The sequence below is a fragment of the Syngnathus typhle genome, linkage group LG5 (assembly GCF_033458585.1).
Source record: "Syngnathus typhle isolate RoL2023-S1 ecotype Sweden linkage group LG5, RoL_Styp_1.0, whole genome shotgun sequence".
Classification (NCBI taxonomy): Eukaryota; Metazoa; Chordata; class Actinopteri; order Syngnathiformes; family Syngnathidae; genus Syngnathus; species Syngnathus typhle.
Window position 1 is genome coordinate 8,653,006 of NC_083742.1, and position 17,954 is coordinate 8,670,959.

At 40.5% G+C, this 17,954-nt stretch overlaps 2 protein-coding genes across 6 annotated transcripts; one reads left to right on the forward strand and one right to left on the reverse strand.

Moving 5' to 3' along the window:
* Window positions 1-488: 488 nt before the first annotated feature.
* asphd2 (aspartate beta-hydroxylase domain containing 2) lies at window positions 489-5,745 on the reverse strand. 3 transcript variants are annotated; one of them, XM_061278759.1, is made up of 5 exons: window positions 5,609-5,715; window positions 5,414-5,484; window positions 2,815-3,989; window positions 2,399-2,512; window positions 489-2,273 (listed from the first exon to the last, which is right to left on the reverse strand). In XM_061278759.1, the coding sequence occupies exons 3-5, from the start codon at window positions 3,671-3,673 to the stop codon at window positions 2,143-2,145; spliced, it is 1,104 nt and encodes a 367-aa protein (XP_061134743.1). In that variant the 5' UTR covers window positions 3,674-3,989; window positions 5,414-5,484; window positions 5,609-5,715; the 3' UTR covers window positions 489-2,142. The 3 variants fall into 3 exon arrangements, with proteins under 3 accessions (XP_061134743.1, XP_061134741.1, XP_061134742.1); XM_061278757.1 differs by lacking the exon at window positions 5,414-5,484 and having other exon boundaries at window positions 5,609-5,745; XM_061278758.1 differs by having other exon boundaries at window positions 5,414-5,735.
* Window positions 5,746-7,586: 1,841 nt separating this feature from the next.
* ggt5a (gamma-glutamyltransferase 5a) lies at window positions 7,587-17,826 on the forward strand. 3 transcript variants are annotated; one of them, XM_061279666.1, is made up of 12 exons: window positions 7,587-7,881; window positions 9,199-9,345; window positions 9,440-9,535; window positions 10,531-10,726; window positions 11,321-11,481; window positions 12,797-12,943; window positions 13,992-14,119; window positions 15,224-15,408; window positions 15,475-15,566; window positions 16,234-16,340; window positions 16,437-16,547; window positions 17,388-17,826. In XM_061279666.1, the coding sequence occupies exons 2-12, from the start codon at window positions 9,222-9,224 to the stop codon at window positions 17,532-17,534; spliced, it is 1,494 nt and encodes a 497-aa protein (XP_061135650.1). In that variant the 5' UTR covers window positions 7,587-7,881; window positions 9,199-9,221; the 3' UTR covers window positions 17,535-17,826. The 3 variants fall into 3 exon arrangements, with proteins under 3 accessions (XP_061135650.1, XP_061135649.1, XP_061135648.1); XM_061279665.1 differs by having other exon boundaries at window positions 9,218-9,345; XM_061279664.1 differs by having other exon boundaries at window positions 9,218-9,345; window positions 15,224-15,566.
* The last annotated feature ends 128 nt before the right edge of the window (window positions 17,827-17,954 follow it).

Genomic DNA, 17,954 nt, shown 5'->3' on the forward strand with positions numbered 1-17,954 from the left:
GTCCCAATCTATGAAAAACAAAGCATATAAATAAAGTTTAATCCCAACAATATTTTTCTGCTCTTCTCATTGTACACGGCTTCATACTGCCACCAAGAGGCCAACGGGTACGCAGCACAATCAAACGCGTTTATTTTTATTTACAGTATTTTACTTTAAATTCTTATTTTACTTTGTTATTCGTTTATTTCCGGGTAGTCTTTTCATGTTATATTTAAACCAGCCGCCTTACAGTCTCTTCAGGGCGTTACAACCAAGGAAGTTGGACCAAATTGACCCACATCTCCCTGGGTCGGTCCAAATTTTAAGCCAAATTGGGTTGGTGGGTTAAAAACAACCCAATATGGGTTAACAATTATATATATATATATATATGTATAAATTCAAATGACTATGAATGAAAAAACAAGGATTTTTAGCAATGATTTTAAAGTTTCTCATAAGAATTTTAAGTTAAGTGACTTTTAGGAAAGCACTGGCACCAAAAATGTTGTTGACCATTTATTACATGTGCAGAAACACTTGAAAATATACACAAGGAAGCAACATAATGGGAATATTTTAATACAATTTAAAAAAAAAACCACACACATTTTTGATGGTTTACAGATGGTTATTTCCACCAAACCTTTGTTAGCTCAAACTCCCCACACAATAACAACATACGACATACTAAAGTTCAAAAGTTGTTTGTAAAGACTTTTGAAGGCACTGTTACTGTCCTATCCATCTAAGATCACACAATAGCATTACGAACTATCACCTCAACATGTCCAAGTCCTTTAAATTGTTTTTCTTTGTAGTTCCATGCCACGCGGGTGGCAAAAGCATTATAGGCACCAGTGTCCTGTAATTATCAATTCAGACAGCAGAGGTCGCTGTTGCATCCACAAGCGAGTTAAAGTTTGTTACCGTCTCTAATCCAAACGTAACCACAATGTTGCTGTCCACCGTGAAATCTAAACAAGCCATAATACTTATGCTCTTCTTCATGTTGACGACTGTCATCCGTAAGTCAAAATTTAAAAACAGACAGCTCAATGTGAGTGCCATTGTTCTTAGACATTGTAAACATCAGTGTTAGATTGCAAACAACACACCAAGCTGCTTGAGATTATTTTTCATGTGCAAAATAAAAAAAGGCCCTTTGAAACAGCACGCATACTTTATGATGTGTGTAAATACGGATTCGGGTTAGATAAACGTATCCATGGTTTGCAGGTCATGCATCAAATCAAATATCTTAAGATCAGCAGCAGAGCAACTCGAAAATTATTTTACAGAATCAGTAAATTGCAACCAACAGTGTTTGGACCATCAAATTATTTAACTCAAGACATCACAATAGTTAGAAGCAATAGACCATTTTTCTCCACCCAAATTAGGTTGAACCCTCACACGCTGTATTTACAAGAATACAAATGTGATATCAAATAGATCCAAATGACCACACCTTGCCAAATTGAACAAATACGTGCTCATCATTGTGACTGGTTGCACAGATCGAGTCATACAAGAACTGTGCTTATTCAACCATGTCTTGTACAAGTCGGTGGGGACTGTGAGTGCAATTAAGTGACCTCAATTGCAGGAGTCACGACCACAGCCACATTTGCGATGTAAACATTCATGTAATTACTGCATTAGTAGTACCACACAGATGACAACAGATGGTACAATGGACATTAGCAAGAGTTTCTTCTCTGGACATTTATTTGCCAGACTTTCAAAGGAGCCACCTTCCCTTTTTGCCTTTTAATTTTGCCATCAATAAGTAAATAAAAAAAACAACTGGCTTTAGATCTGGGCGCTTACCTGTCCATTACAAAATAGACAGTGTGTAACAAATGTGTTAGCGCAACACAGAACTTAATTTCTTAAAATCGAACTGAAAGCATCGCATGATTATTTTATTTCAAATCCTTCATTACTGTTGGAACTCACTCTAACGATATTAAAATTTGCTGTTGACATGGACATGTGGCAAATATTTGTGAAGCTTCCCAAGTTGAGCTCAGAGATAAAAGAAAGAAAATGAACCACACAGTGAATGTGAGAGCTGGTCTTGAAAGCAGAGGAATATTTGGTCTGCGCCACACACCTCTATCTCTTGGTTGGACAGAATTCTTCACATATGCTCACTTATTTGCCTTCCTTCTCCTCTAAGCGGCCTGGGGTGAAAATGTAGTCTAAAGCTTGTCTCTCGGCGGCGGCCACATTGGGGTGCCAGAGGTCCACCATGAAGACCACCCTCAGGCCGTCCTCTGGACCCCCTGCAAACATAATCCAGAGAGTCAAAACATTTCATTGTTGCTTTTTAGTTAGAGTTGACTTTATTTTCTATTTTTAGGTCAATCAAGCTTCAAGATAAAAAAATGAAATTTGAAGCCCTTCTTACCCTCGTGGAAGGCCCTATGGAGGAAAGAGTCATCAAAAAGCAGACAGCTGCCCTCAGACCAGCACTGGGGCTCTCCACCAACTACAAGCTCACAGGAGGGGGGCACTCGGAGACCTGCCAATACAAAAAAATAAAATTAAATGCAGTGATTCAATTGTGAAGGGAACTTTACATTGGTGCTTTGGCTAGACAACTACAATTTGATTTCAACTACAAAAGTGTAAAAATTGTGTGAAATTTGAAGTGATATTGTCATTTAAAAAAGCACATCGGGCAGGGAGAGGGTACCCTTGATTTCCTTGTGTACGACCTACTTCCTGTGTGCCCCTTGTGAAACAATTTGTTGCTGTTGTACGGCGAGGCAGCACTGCACATTTGCCTGAAAGTGTTTTCGCTCATCCGATTTTTGCGCTTACCCAGGTGGCAGCGGAGACGCACGTTTGTGGGACCGTAATGTTCGGTGATGAGCGCTCCCGGCGACAGCACGGAGAAACAGGCGTTTCCGAACATGTTGTTGGCGATAAAAGTGCGCAGCTGGCCCAGCACCCGCCAGGCCCGTGGACACCTCCTGACATTAAGTACCAGAGGGGTGCCTTGGTTGACCAGATAGTAGGTCCACCATTGGCCACGAGGAGTGTTGTTGGCTTTCCATCCCGGTGGCAGCAGGGAGCCGCTGCGGGCGGGGGGTTGATTGTAGATGCTCTCAAACTCAGCTAGAAGGGCTGGGAAGCTCTGCTCCAGGAGTTCCACATCATGTCTCTGAATTTCCCTGGAGAAGAAAGGAGCTGACGGTAGGTCAGGGAGGAAGAAGACCTCAGGCCGCTGGATGGTGGGTCGGCTGTTAAGGTATCGGCCTTGGTCGCGAACTCCTTTGTGCACCCTGCCCATACCTGACCAGGTGTAGCGTTTGGCGTATTCCTGCAGGCTGTGATAGAGCCTCTGGTTGAGACTTTCTCCAGCGCTGGTGCAGCGGAAACACTCGGACGACTGGCAAAAAGCGAAGCCGTTCTGCTCCTCTAACATGGATCCGGGTTTGCCCCTATTGCGACAGTCTGAGCCAATGAAGCCCCCCACCACCCCTCCGATCCTGCCGGGCCCGCTCAGATACCTTCCTCGCAACGGACTGGTGCTATGATCCCGACCGACCCTGTAGCAGTACCACAAGAACAGCAGAAGGACACACACCAGTGTGGCACAAGCACAGATCTCGCACTCTCTCACAGACTGCATTCCTCCAGCCACCATCTCCCTCACGCTCTCCAGTGACCACTCCATAGGGGCTCTGCTGCACAAGGCTCAATCTCACAGAAGAGGGGAGATTCTGCACGTCTTGTTCACAACTGAGATTGGGAGCGGCATCAAACCACACGAAGGCTTTTGTGTTAAGCAGCTCTTCCTGTCCGTCACTTGAAAGCAACCAGTCTGCTGATTTAATCCGACACTCTCGGTCTGCAACCTTAACATTTCAGCTCTTGGCAATGAGGGATGCTCTCTCCATGCTTGCTTTTAAGCTTGAGGTGTTTCCGCTGCTTCTTCTCCTGTTCTATCAAACAAATGAAGACAGACGCGGCGCCTCGGGGTTATCTGTTCTCTGAAAAACAAGGACAGAAGGAGAGAAAAAAACGATGAGGACAAGGATGGAACTGAGATCAGGAGACTGCTACTGTTTATCCCTCCCTCTCTCTCTCTCTCTCTCTCTCTCTCTCTCTCTCCATCTCTCCATATATTTCATCTGTCCATCCATCTGTCTGCCCATCAGATTCAGATCAGCTCAAACTATGGAAATTGTGACTCGTAGTGGAATGGGACAACTTATCAACAAAAATAACATTCAGTATCGTGCTTGGCCTAATTAGAGTCACTTGTTTACCAGTCGCCAGCCAAATGCAGGGTATGCAATCAATTTAATTCTTAGCACGAACAGAGGTGGAATGGTGGGAGTCTGGTTAGCACGTCCGCTTCACAGTTCCGCAGTTGGTGTGAAGCATGAAGGGAATAAATACAAAGGGGGAAAAAAAAAAAATCATATAATGCAACAAATAAAAAAGGTTCAACCAGCAAATCAGAGGTCAGCACCTTAATAATATTCATGCATTTCAAGATGTTTAAGCTCCAGAATAGGAACGGAATCCAAAGTAACTTTTAATGTAGTTGTTGTTTCCAGAATGGCTTTTTCAGAAACAATACCAGCCTCCTGGAACCGGGAATGCCGAAGAGAACCGAAACAAATCAAAACAACCACAAGTCACAGTCTTTGAGCTGCGTCACTTCTATTGTTTGCTTCTTCTGAAATGTTGTACAGTTTGTTTTCCACTCAAAAACACTAATCCATGACCACAGTATGTATTCTATGAAAGCTATGTCAAACAGGGGAACACTGTGTCATAAAACAAAAATAATCTTCACACACATTCCAAATGGCTTCCACAATCACCTAGCAGCACATTTGACACTGCAACACAGAATTATGGTATGTAATTCTGAACGGAAAATGGGGGGCCCACAATAAAGTGTGTTCTTATCAACTTATTTTCTAGTGCCAGTTCAACTGTCTTTTGGCGAAAAGCGATCTACACCCCGGACTGGTCACCAGCCAAGTGCAGGCTACGTATTGACAAAACAGCCATGGACAATTTTGAGTCTTCAAATCAACTAACATGCATGTTATATATACGATAATAAATCAACAAGCAAAGCCCGTGGAGTGAATAGCGTCAACAGCAATCAGGAGCTCAGCCAAGACGGCTCACCAAAAATGGTCGGGTAATCCTGGGAAAAATCCCCCTCGCCCCCCTCCACCATTCTGTTTGACAGCTTTAAAACGCCCCCGCATCCCGCCCTCACACACCCACTGCGTTTGGGGGAAGACTGGCTGGTATCATCAACCACTGCATGAAACACTCACAGAACTCGAGGTGCAGCTACAACGGCACAAATAATCGCCACATTGACTCGCGTTAACGTCAGTCTATTCTTTGCCCCTCCCGTTACACACATTGAATCGTGCATCCATACCTGCTCAACAATCATAATGTGACTACAGGAGAGCAGAAGAGAAGGCACACAGGTGTTCTTTCCTGGCCAAGCTGCGGTGATGCGCAGTGAACGCAGACGGATATACAACATAAAAACACTTCAAAACGCAAAATGCAAGTCCAAATCGAGAAAACACTACGCTTGTGTTTGATCAAATAAAATGCACTGCCCTACCGACAATCTGACACCCTGGCTTTGTGTTTGTCGTGGCGATCAACCGCGGACAGGCCAATTTGGTCGTAAATACAAAAGATTCGCTGGGGTAAAACACCCATCGTAAAGACAACAAAATAGTAATCTGAGTAACTATGTCCGGTTACGCCTTTCAAAATAAAACGACACCTACCACAAATAACGCTGCAGTAAGTACGCAATCAAGATTTATTACAATTTCATTTCACATTATGTTATGCCTGACTTTTCAAAAAAAGGAGGGGGGGGGGGTAGCTCTTGGCTATTTTATCCATAATTAGTCACAATTTCAAGTCAGACTTTTATTACAAATATTGCTTTCAAGGGTTTAAGCGACTCAAGTAACTTGTAATCTGACAACGATTGACTCCGTAGAGAAACAAGAAAAATGAAGTAGTAGCAGGTTTTTTTTTTTAATTCAAATATTTTTTGTCAGTTTGAAATATCATCAAAGCTATGGAACACATTTGTTTGATTTAAAAAGCCACAACAAATGGGTCAGAGATGTTTCTGTTGTTGATGTCGTGATACATTCTGAGTGGAAGCTTTAGTTTGAAAGTGAAATATTGCCATATCCGGACTTGATCTGCTTTTATCATTTGATATACTCCCTCTTCCGTGAGTTTTTTTGCGCCGCCTTCGTTTTGAAAACAGCTGCGAACTACACTACCCAGGATGCTCTACAATGGTAACGGAAGACAGCGCACATCTTGATGTTGTCTTTCTGCGGTTTGCCACATCAATAGACCCTACATAGCCCCCGGTACCACACAAAGCCACCGTGGCGCCAGTTAAATTGCTCCTCTTTGTAATGTTTGGTCGTAAATCAGTACAACACAAAACAGGAAATGACTAAAGTAGAGTCAGAGGCCAGTCAATCAAGATGTTTGTAGCTGGATGATTATGAGTGTTTTGCTTTGGTGTGTAAGCAAAAGAAAATTTTAGCTAAACTGTTTTGAGTTCATACAACATTTGAATAATACTGTCATTATTTAGAAGTAATCGAATATTTTGTACCACATAATATTCCACTGCACACATTTTTTTTTTTTTAAAGACACTCAATGTTTTGTCTTCAGACCGACAGCTATAATGGTCATATGGGCATCTTAAAATCCGAGCACATATAGTTTGTGACCTTCATAAATTCCTGTCTGGGCCCAAACATATGGCAAAGGTCAAAGGTTTGATTTCCATTGGTACTAAAGTGACCAATAAAGCAAAAAAGGAACTACTGGCTCTAAACAATTTAAACTGAAATTGTTTCATTCTGAATATGCAAAAGAAGAACCTAATGGTCCTTCTTGACATTCATGTCCATCATTATGCTTTGTTTGAAGAAAGAGGTTGGAGGTCAGCCTTGGTTGTCTGCTATCAAGATCACTACAACCACCCCAACATAAAAGAGCTTTTCCACAATAATGATTGAGATCATCTTGATTTTAACCTCAGGAAAACAAGGATGGTTGTAACAAGGATAATAAAGAACAAGCATAGTGAAATAAAAAATACATACATACTAAATCAAATCTAAAACATTATTAGTTGTTTTTTAAAACATAAATTCAATAAATTGAATCTGGAATCATGAGACATTAAAAAAACAATTTAAGAGACTGGTTTCATGTGCCCAAAATTATGGTCTGGCCCTAGGCTTTGATTTTGACACTGTGATTTAGAAATTAATTGGGGGACAATTTAGGCACTGTCTTTTTTTTAAAATGGACTACATTTTAATTACATTTGGTTTTAATATTTTAAACAGTAATGAATCAGCATATAAATTCATATATATAAAATCGTGTCTGTGCAACTCAGACACGTTTTTCTGTTGTTTTTTTGGTTTGTTTTTTGGAGGCAATGGGGTGGGGGTTGTACAACAGACTTCAATTTTACAACTTTTTGCTATGTGCTCCCCACTCCAGGCAGAGGTGGAGCCTGACTGCCCTGTTCAGCCCACTTTCTCACTTTATTGCCACAATCACACATGCAACACACTGACACATTCTTCATACTTGTCACACACCGAACCTATAAATCACTTTTCGAATGCAACCTGAATTAGTGGTGAGAAGAGAATCAGCCATGGGCAGATCAAAAGGGCAAGTATACACATGTTTCGCATTGATGCTGGTGTTCTGCATCATTGTCGTGTCAGTGTGCATTTATCAACATGGGAAACACAAGTGTCCACAAGATTCCTTCTCCCACGCTGCAGTGGCTGCAGACACTGGGACATGTTCACGAATTGGACGGTAAGAGAAATTTTTGTTAACTTTCCGAATGGGTCTCACTGACCAAGAAGTGGACCGAGACTGAGCTAATTGTGGCATTTAGGGCAGGGGTATACTGCGCAGCCATCAATACAAATGTAAGGGGCATTACTTGCTCAGAAGATGACTTCTATGAGCAAATGATCATTCTCTTACAAGCTACCGCTCTGTCATTAAATAACTCATACCCAAACTGTCAAACAACAACACTCAATGACAGCTAAGCATAAGAAGCCAGATAATTACATGCCTAAGGACAAAACTAAACACAAGAATGTCGTGAAACGATGTTCTTGACAGCATGCTCGTGACACGCACACTGGAAAGAAAGTTAACCAATTTTTTGTTGTTGTAATCTTTAAAAGCCCTCTGATTTCAAACTCTCAAATGTGAACTAGTTAAACTTTTGTGTGTTTTTAGTAAAGCCAGACCAACAGATTGGACTGCCTGACAAAAATTCTAATCGAACATGAACAAATGCTTAATTGTCACCTGCGCAATGGAGCAGGGCGACCAACTGCAGCTTGGATCAGAGTTTATTGAAGGGAAAATGGTGGTGGAGGACAGGATGGGGGGAACAAACGGGTAGGAGAACATGGCAACGTACGGCCAGCATCGGACCTCGTCCTAGCGGCACCGGAGCCGCGATCCTCATCACCTGACCCCGCACGGACTGCCGTATGCTTCTGCGCGTGTTTCTTACTCATGCCGCTGCGCGTGGCTCTGACTCCCTCTGTGTCGCGGTTATTACTCACTCTATCTATGCCGCTGTGCGCGGCTCTGATTCATGCTGCTTCGCGGCTCTGACTCCCTCTATGCCACTGTGCGCGGTTCTGACTCCGCTGCTGCGCGCGGTATGCCGCTGCCCGCGGCTCTGATTGATCCCTGTATGCCGTTGCCCGCGGTTCGGACTCAGACACTGCATGCCGTTGCCGCCAGTTCGGACCCTGCGTCTGGTTCCCATCCGTTTCTGCTGCCCATGTTCTCCTCCGTGTTTGTTCCCCTCATCCTGTCCTCCACCATCCTTTTCCCATCAATAAACCCTGGTCCAATTTGGTTGGTTGGTCTCTGTGTGCCCTGCGATTGGCTGGCAACCCGTTCAGGGTGTCCCCCGCCTACTGCCGGGATAGGCTCCAGCACGCACGCGACCCCCTTGGGGACAAAGTGGTTCAGAAAATGGATGGATGGTTTTCAGACCGCTACTATGAGCTCTGAAATGTTGAGTAGTCACCAATACCAATTTTGAATGCCGATACCACTAGTATTTTTTATACATAAATGTTTTTCGTTCTGGTGCAGTGTGATGGTTATGTTTCAGGGACATGCTTCAAAAAGGGGGTTCAGCAGTAGATGGCGCCATCGCTGCTCTGCTCTGTACATCTCTCCTGAACCCTCAGAGTATGGGCCTTGGGGGCGGATCCATATTCACAGTGATGGACAGCACCGGTGACAAGTCACATTCCCTCACGAGTCCAAGTTCAAATTGGCCTAACTCAGAACCGAAAGAGATTAAAACAACTCTTGTTTCTTCTTATCCAAGGCAAAGTAAAAATCATCAATTCCAGAGAGCGTGTTCCTGAGAAGTCTAACGCTGACACGTTGAAGTCATGTCCCGATCCTCACAATTTTGTGTCAGGTAGCCAGTCCATTTTTGTTGAACACTTTTGTAGAGCACCATCAGTAGATACACATTTCAGATTCTTTACAGACGAGGTGGAGAGGGACAATTTAGTTATCACACAGGAATAACTTTGAACTCTTCTGAATGTAGTGATTCCAAGTCCTTTCTCTGCTGTATAAACATTTCTCTAATCTTCTTTAAGACCAAAGTGTTGACTGCGGGCCAAATACACATCTGTTCTCTAATTTAGTCCATGAAGTATTTACATAATAAAATGTCCTGTTATATTTGTTGAAATAGTCTGGCCGTACTTTTGATACTCCCAAAAATTAGTCTGTATATCCATATATCCATATCCATCCATAAACTATATATACAATATCCGTCCAACCATCTGCGGATGAGGAAAAGCGGTTCACATATTGGATGAATCAGTCCCTCAAATATATAATATCCCTCAAAAGGTGACGATAGCCAAAATCCCACATGCCAAGAAGAAATACGTGACGCGGGTGTGTGGCCTTTTGATATTGAGCTGAAAGAGGCTCAGGGGTTCTTTGCTCAGAAGTTCTCCTGAGGTGCCTCTGTCACGGCCGAGGACAAGGGAGATTTCACCGACGTCATGTCTTTAAATAATTCATTATATAAAATACTCGTAAAAGGAACATTTGTAATATATTTAATATGAATAATAACATTAAAAATAAAATATGAATGACTTTTTATAACAAATACAAACTTAAAACACCTTTTAGTTATTATATTAGGGACCAAATTTTAAACAAATGGACTGGTCCATCTGTACATTTTTATAAATTAAATTTGACTCTTGAACACAAATATTTGCCCACCTCTGACATAGAGTATAATTGTGTCTAGTACATACTGCGGTCCAGTCATAGGAAGTGAGCCAAGCCCACGTGTACAGTGGAAAAACAATCGTGTCAAATCATGGTTTGCAGTGCTGATGCTAAATGTTGTGGCTGATTATTGCATGCATTGTATTTCAGTTGCTCCCGATCCAGGTCACCTGTGGATTGGAATCCCAGGAGAACTCCGTGGTTATGAAGAAGCGCACAGGCTTTATGGCAAGTTGCCTTGGGCAACCCTCTTCCAGCCAAGCATTCAGCTAGCCAGACGGGGGTTTCCTATTCCACAGATCCTTGGTCAATACCTGCCTTTTACCAACAAGTCACAGCTACTGCGGTACGACATGCCCCAACATGCAGCAGCAATCGCACATTTACACACTTGACATGTTTTTTATTATTGACCATTATGCAAGCCAATATTACTACCATTCCACCAGTTATACAAAAGTGGTAACTGAATGCAGTCTTTTGTACCGCTTTATTTCTTTTATTTAGTCGAAACATCTCTCATTGTCTTAGGTTGTGCAGCTGTACCTACTAGATGTACATCCTTTATACCAAATGTGTCAAACTCAAGGCCCGGGGTCCAGATACGGCCCACCACATATTTGTATGTGGCCCGCGAAGACAAATTGCGCATGGACTTCATGTGTCAATACTAAAATTACAAACTGTCTTCACTTTTAAAAAATAGAAAAGTTGCTAGCAATTTTTATTACAATTCATCTTTTTATGTTTTTACTCGTCTGTGATTTCAAAACTTGCTATTCATCAGTTTGTTGCGTAGCCTCTTTGGAAGACGCTGACAGTCATGACGGCCCTCCGAAGGAAACTATGACTACGATGTGGCCCGTGACAAAAATGACTTTGACACCCCTGCTTTATTCATTGTCTGCATAAAGAGTACTATTTTGTATTTATCCTCTAGTGAGCTTTTCTCAGATAAACATGGAAACCTGCTGAAAATAGGAGATTTGGTGAAATTTGAGACACTAGCCAACACACTGGAGACAATTGCAAATCTCGGAGCAGATGCTTTCTACACTGGAAAAATAGCCGAAGATTTAATCCGAGACATACAGGAGGCAGGTATTGTTGGATGAATTCAGTCATGATTTGTTTTCCAACCATTTATGTTTGGCAGACACAATGATGTCATTACAAATGAGCTAATATAATTGAGGAATTCAAATGCAAAAGCAGAAAGTTGCCATTTCGACAAAAAGTAGAGCCACGGCTGCAAGCATGCTGCCTATAACAGCATCTTTCAATGCTTTATTTCCTAACCCTGCAAAATGTAAACGTATGAAAAAACCGTCGCAAAAAAGGATTAGCTGCCAATGGCTTGTAGAAAAAAATTGAGAAAGAAGGGAAAGACAAAAAATAGCGACTGCTTTCATCATTTACTTGAAAGAGCTGGCTCGAATGAACCATTTTGTTTATGACAGGCACTAATCCTGGCTGCCGCAGGAAATCATATTAAGCGGGATCTGTCCTGCTTAGAACTAAAAAAAAAAAGAAAAACTGTGGTGGGGGAATGTTTACGTGGTTTTGAAACTGCGTGTTTTTTTTTTTTTTTTTTTAAATCTGTGGTACACCATCAAACCAGTACCCGTAATCTAGTGGTTGGAGAAATTCTGAAGGATAGCAAGAACAAAAAAAAGATAACTGCAGTCAATGTGATTTGTACCTTTTTTTAAAAGACTAGGGTTAAGGCGCAATATGAATTATTATTATTATTATTATTATTGTTATTATAGCAGCGATATCATGCTATTTTAAGCTTTCCACAGTTAATTATAGGCATACACTGCATGTCCTATAATTTTTTTTTAGTGGCTATTCTTCTAATCTGGAAGTAAGACGCCTGGTTCACTAAACCCCGCCTTTGCTCACACAGTGGAGGTGGTCAAAGATGAGTGGAGGAAAACACCACTTTGTATTTTAAAATGGTATGATATGGCTCCTTTAAGGTAAAGGTTAGTTCAAGAGATTATAACTCTAAAACATTCAACTGTAATTCATTTGCATTCAGAAAGCATAATATTCATAGTTATGTGAAATTTTTGGACTTGTCTGTTTTCAACAAAATTCATAGAGTTGTTTGATTTTGGAATTAACTGACATCAAGGACTTCTTTTCAATAACAGCTAGATTCCCCCCTAAATTAGCCTCCTAATTGATCAATAGAAACCCCTACATAAAAATTCTAATCATTGACTTGGATCTACAAATACAAATAGAAATACCTTAAAACCTTTGCTCAAGTGAGAAAAAATGGAGATGTCTGCTTTCGCGTTTGAGGTCTTCACTTGCTTTTAAAACAGTACAGCGAATACGATCCCTCCCAAATGGGAGTGTGGGCTGCCTTGATCATTTCCAAATTACCATTTTTTTTGCCCAGGAGGGTCGCTGACTTTGCAGGACTTGGCATCCTACAGAGCAACAGTGAGCGATGCATGGACTATTCCTCTGGGAGAATACCAGATGTATATTGCTCCACCCCCTGGAGCTGGAAACATCCTTAGCCTCGTCCTCAACATCATGAAAGGTTGCTTCAGCATACAAACCACAGGGGTATTCCAGTTTGCAGGTTAAACGGAAACTCGGAGGAAATTGACCCTAAAATGAAGGAAAGTCCAGATTGTCTATTTCAAAGAGCTGTGCTAACTGACGAAGTGAAACTACCCTGCACGTTTGCAGGTTTTGTCTTAAAGGCTGAATTCTTAAGTGTCCTCCTACCATCAGCAAACATTACTTGTCCGTTTCGCCACAATCCCGTCAATACTGAAGTGAAATTACATTTAAAATTATACACTGCCACATATACTATTACATGCATAACATATATTGCTAATTTCAAAATTTGGACTCAGGTAGATGCACAATTTAAACATTCATTTATGTATTTATTTGCTTGCGGGACGTTTGTGTCAATGCAGAGGATCCCTCTTAACGCCTTTTGTAATCCTGTAGAAAAATAATCTTTTTCTTTTAGGTTGTCTCGTTAGATGTTGCCACAGCATATCATTCTTTTCCATTAAGCCCATCTTCCGGTTGTTCACCTTCTTTCCACACTCAACATTGCTCTGGCCCTAAATATTTAAAGACCTCCACCCTTGCTATCCCTTCTTCCTTAGCCTCACTCTTCTTCCTGGTAATCTTTTTCTTCCACTACTCATCCCAGAATTTCTCTTTCCCTTCTAGTCCTCAATTTTTTATTTATTCCTCATCACTTCATTTGACTCTCTTCCCCTCCATTCTTAACTATTGTTACATGTGAATGATACTTGTTCCATGTTCTACCAGTATCCAGGGTGAATCGACATAGTTGGGGTGGATCGATGATGTCTTTTACCTCAACGTGAGAGGGATTTAACTAATTGCGTTTAACTGTTCTGGAACTGACTGGTACTCTGGTTTAAATGAGGAGTGAGTTAAATCTGTTTTCTGGAATAACCCTCTCACTGTATCTAATTTTGAATCACATACTGACTTAAATATACTGTGCATCATATATTCATGAAGGCTTTACTCACATTAACAGTTGAGATTGAACTGGATTGATGTGTGAGGAATTTTCCTTTTTTTTTTTTCAGGATATGATCTGACTCCGGCATCCCTGAGAGGTGAACAAAAGACATTGTTTTATCACCGTTATGTTGAAGCTTTCAAGTTTGCTAACGGATTAAAGAAACATAACCGCGATCTTGAGTTCAGTTCAGAAGTAAGTTCATACAATAAACCTTTTACATTATATAAAGTACAGTCTTTATTAGTCAGGATTGATTGAGTCACAGTTAAGCTGTCCCTAATGGGACAAGATGAAAGCCTCAACATAATAATGATAATAATATTATACATTTGTATTGTATCTTCTAAGGCACACATTGACACTTAATAACTCTTAATAACTCATAGCCACCAGTCCCAGACTAAAAACATCCTATCACTGTTTAACTGTGACCAATTGAATCTAGTTCAGCAATCTGATGATAATAATAATAATAATAATGATAAAAAAGTCCTTCACAACTATGAAATCAAAACGGTAAGTAATACACTTGATGTTATAACTAAGTATATCAAGTAATAAAATCTTCATAGAAATTACAAAATAAAATCCTGTTCACTCCAGGGACATTCTGTGCTGCCATTAATAAAGTTTCTCATCATAAACAGTCAGATTAAAATAAATAAAAATCCCCACATTTTAAAATAATTAGGTTTTCTTTTTGGGTGGGAAATTTTCCATGTATCAAATGTTTATCATTTATATTTTTCCGCAATGCATTTAATTGGTAATGAATTAAATTCAAATTCTGACTATTTGTGGGCTGCTCCTCAATCCCCCATGAGTAGCGATGGTCGACTGTAAAGTAAATAGACAAGTTTTTGAATAGCTCTTCATCTTCTGATCAGATCGGTTATCAGTTTGTTTGTTTTTTTACACTCATTGATGGGTGATCGGCTCCAAAATCCTGATCATGTAAAGCCAACAATGAACAGAAAAAAAAAACATTGTAAAAAAACATGACAGCATTTTACATGTGCACTTTTATAACCTTAGCTTTCTGAGATGAAGATTAAAGGTACATATGCAGTATGATGGGATGACGAAGAATGCAGCAGTAGAGCATGTGTATCCAAGAAATTATTGATCCAAAGTCAAAATGGGATGGGTTTCAGCCAAAGCCATGGCTAATGAAAACCAGCCAGTGCTGACGTAAATCCCCACAAAGGAAGGCCGCCCAACAGTGAAGCGAAAGAAGACACACAGCTTCAAGTACGGTTCTTGTGACTCATGCAAAATGTTCCATCTTTCTTACAGCTGACAAAGAAATTCACAGAGGACAGAATCGCAGATCATATTCGCAGTTTAATAGATGACAAAATGTCCCATGAGTTGCAGTATTACAACACGACACCATATCTGGACAGCGTGGGGACCACACACGTGTCAGTGCTGTCCCAAGACGGTTCCGCTGTATCCGTCACCAGCAGCATCAACCACATGTCAGTATTATCCGCCAAATTTCATGCATTGTCTACCTGTGAACGGTTACTTCATTTTCTTTACAGATTTGGCTCAAGAGTCTTGTCTCCAAGCACCGGAGTCCTCCTCAACAGTCATCTGTGTGATTTCTGCGGAATAGCTGACAGATTATTTGCAGGTAGACCAGAGTGGTGTAGTCTGCTTGAGAAGAATAAGATGTATAAAAACTGTTTGGAAATAAATTTGGCTATTTTTGTGCAATATTAACATGTTCAAAGTTTTCTATTTTGGGCACATGTTGATACCAAGTGTTTTGCCCTTTTTTTTTTTTTTTTTGCTTCCTGTTGTGATGTTTTAATTGTAAACCAATCACAAAAAGTTGCCAGTAATGGAAAAAATAGATATGTAGTTGAAGAGACCAAATTGTAGTTGTGCTCAGGGATCACTTCAACATAAAGAGAACCCCAAGATTGTAACCAGGGATCCTGTAACGAAGGATTTGCAAAAAAAATTACATATTGGTCATCCGTATGTCAGTAAAAAAGAAATCTATATGCACTTAGTATATATGTATTGTGTATTCAGATCTGCAGTATAAATTCAAGCAAAAAGTAAAATAGAATAATGGGCTGTGGACCAGAAATGGAACTTACTAAAAGCGTTTATACGGCTAGGCCAACAATGAATATTTGACAGAGGCTATAAATATCCCTCCTGCACTGTAGAGCAGATGTGATTCAGAAGATTCAAAAGACCCCTGCTGATTACATTTCTAACCTTTCCTCATGCATTTTCATATTGATGAGTCTGAATAGTGACTGCCGAGGCTTTTGTTCTGTTGGCAGGGGAGCATCCTCCTTCATCCATGGCTCCTACTGTGCTCAAGTCTAAGTCAAAGGTGCTGGTTATTGGATCAACTGGTGGCTCTATGATCACCACTGGAATGGCCTCAGTGCGTGTCCACGCTAAGTCACTTTTGTCGCATCATGTTCTTTGTTCACAAGTTTGTCATCTGGCAGACACATAAATAATCCTGTTTCCCTTTCAGGCAATCATAAACAGCCTTTGGTTTGGAAAGAGCCTTAAGGAGGCTATCGCCACTCCGATTCTTTTTGTTAACTCTGAAAATGCAGTGCAGTTTGAATCCAACTTTGATAAGGTAAGGAACTGAACAGAGGTGTCAAATCCAGGTTGAGAAAGAGAAAAAACTCACTCATGTGAATCATCTACCGTAAATTCCAGACTATAAGCCGCGATTTTTTTCCAAAATTTTGAACCCTGCGGCTTATAGTCAGGTGCGGCTTATATAACGATTTTTTCCGTGATTTTTGTGATGACTTGATCACTTTTATACACTGCGGTATCTTGAAGAAAAAAACAACAACAAAAATACTATTTTGAAACACTACTATGGCTGCTGTTTATTCTGGCTGTGTTGCTTGTGACTATTATGAGCTTTAGTAGGAATGCACGCTAGGCGTCAAAGGGCTCTAAACCCTTCGTCACAGGCAGTGTTTAGAAAGACATGTTAAAGTACGTTATTAAAAATTTAAAAAGGCTTTCTGTGAACGGTCTTTCCTTGTAAAAAGACGCGTGTGCACGTGCGACTTATAGTCCGGTGCGGCTTATATAAGAAAAAACCTAAAATATCCCCCAATTTTAGCTGGTGCGGGTTATAGTCCGGTGCGGCTTATAGTCCGGAATTTACGGTACCTATCCAAATGATGTTAATTGTAGCTGAGATTCCCAAAATAGACAGAGATGCAAATAAGTAGCCTGTATAGGTTTATCTTTCTTAAGTGCAAAATATATTAATATTCCGCCAATGCAAAATATATTAATATTCCGCCAATGCAGTGGTCCCTGAGGTGCTTCTTGGTTATAATGGTTAGACAAAACCAGTTGAAAACCCCCTGTTCTAGACCTGTGGAACTGAATGCATACTTTTGGGCACCGTCCGTGTTGCATTCCGTCTGAATCTTTTTGCATTGTTTTTCAGGGTGTAATCGAGGAATTGAAAGCTCTGGGACAAAAACAAAAACCTATGAAGAAGTTGTTCACCGTGCTTAATGCTGTGGAGAAGGAGGGTAGATGTATCCGTGCAGTGTCTGATTCAAGGAAACTGGGTGAAGCAGCTGGTTACTGATGGAATGATTTGTGGAGCTAAATTAATGCAACCTAATGAATGTTACCTTGTAAATAGAACCAAACCTGAATATGTAGTATATTCAAAATTGAAGAAGAAAAAAAACCCTAATTATTTTGATGGAGGTAGTGGTTCTCCACTTTTTTTTTTTTTTTTTTAAATTACATAGTGGCATAAATTAAATTGATACTACTATTTTAACATTGGACAATTGCACTATATTGCAGCTACAATTTAGACGATTTTTTGTCAAAATTTCAATAAAAACAAAATGCAATTACAAATTTCACAAGATTCATTGACTTATTTTAAATTTGATATATGGTGCAGAAACGAGATACGTATTCACAAATATATCACTGACCCATTTTCAGACTCTCTGTCAGTGAATCTTCTGATCTGAACCTGAAAAAAGGCCCA

Coding starts and splice junctions, on each gene's coding strand:
- asphd2 (XM_061278757.1), bottom strand. CDS start 3,673: ATGGAGTGGTCACTGGAGAGCGTGAGGGAGATGGTGGCTGGAGGAATG. Junction 2,513..2,814: donor GCGTCTCCGCTGCCACCTGG/GTAAGCGCAAAA, acceptor TTGTATTGGCAG/GTCTCCGAGTGCCCCCCTCC. Junction 2,274..2,398: donor CCATAGGGCCTTCCACGAGG/GTAAGAAGGGCT, acceptor TTATGTTTGCAG/GGGGTCCAGAGGACGGCCTG.
- ggt5a (XM_061279664.1), top strand. CDS start 7,676: ATGCAACCTGAATTAGTGGTGAGAAGAGAATCAGCCATGGGCAGATCA. Junction 12,944..13,991: donor CGTCCTCAACATCATGAAAG/GTTGCTTCAGCA, acceptor TTTTTTTTTCAG/GATATGATCTGACTCCGGCA. Junction 15,567..16,233: donor AGCTGACAGATTATTTGCAG/GTAGACCAGAGT, acceptor TTCTGTTGGCAG/GGGAGCATCCTCCTTCATCC.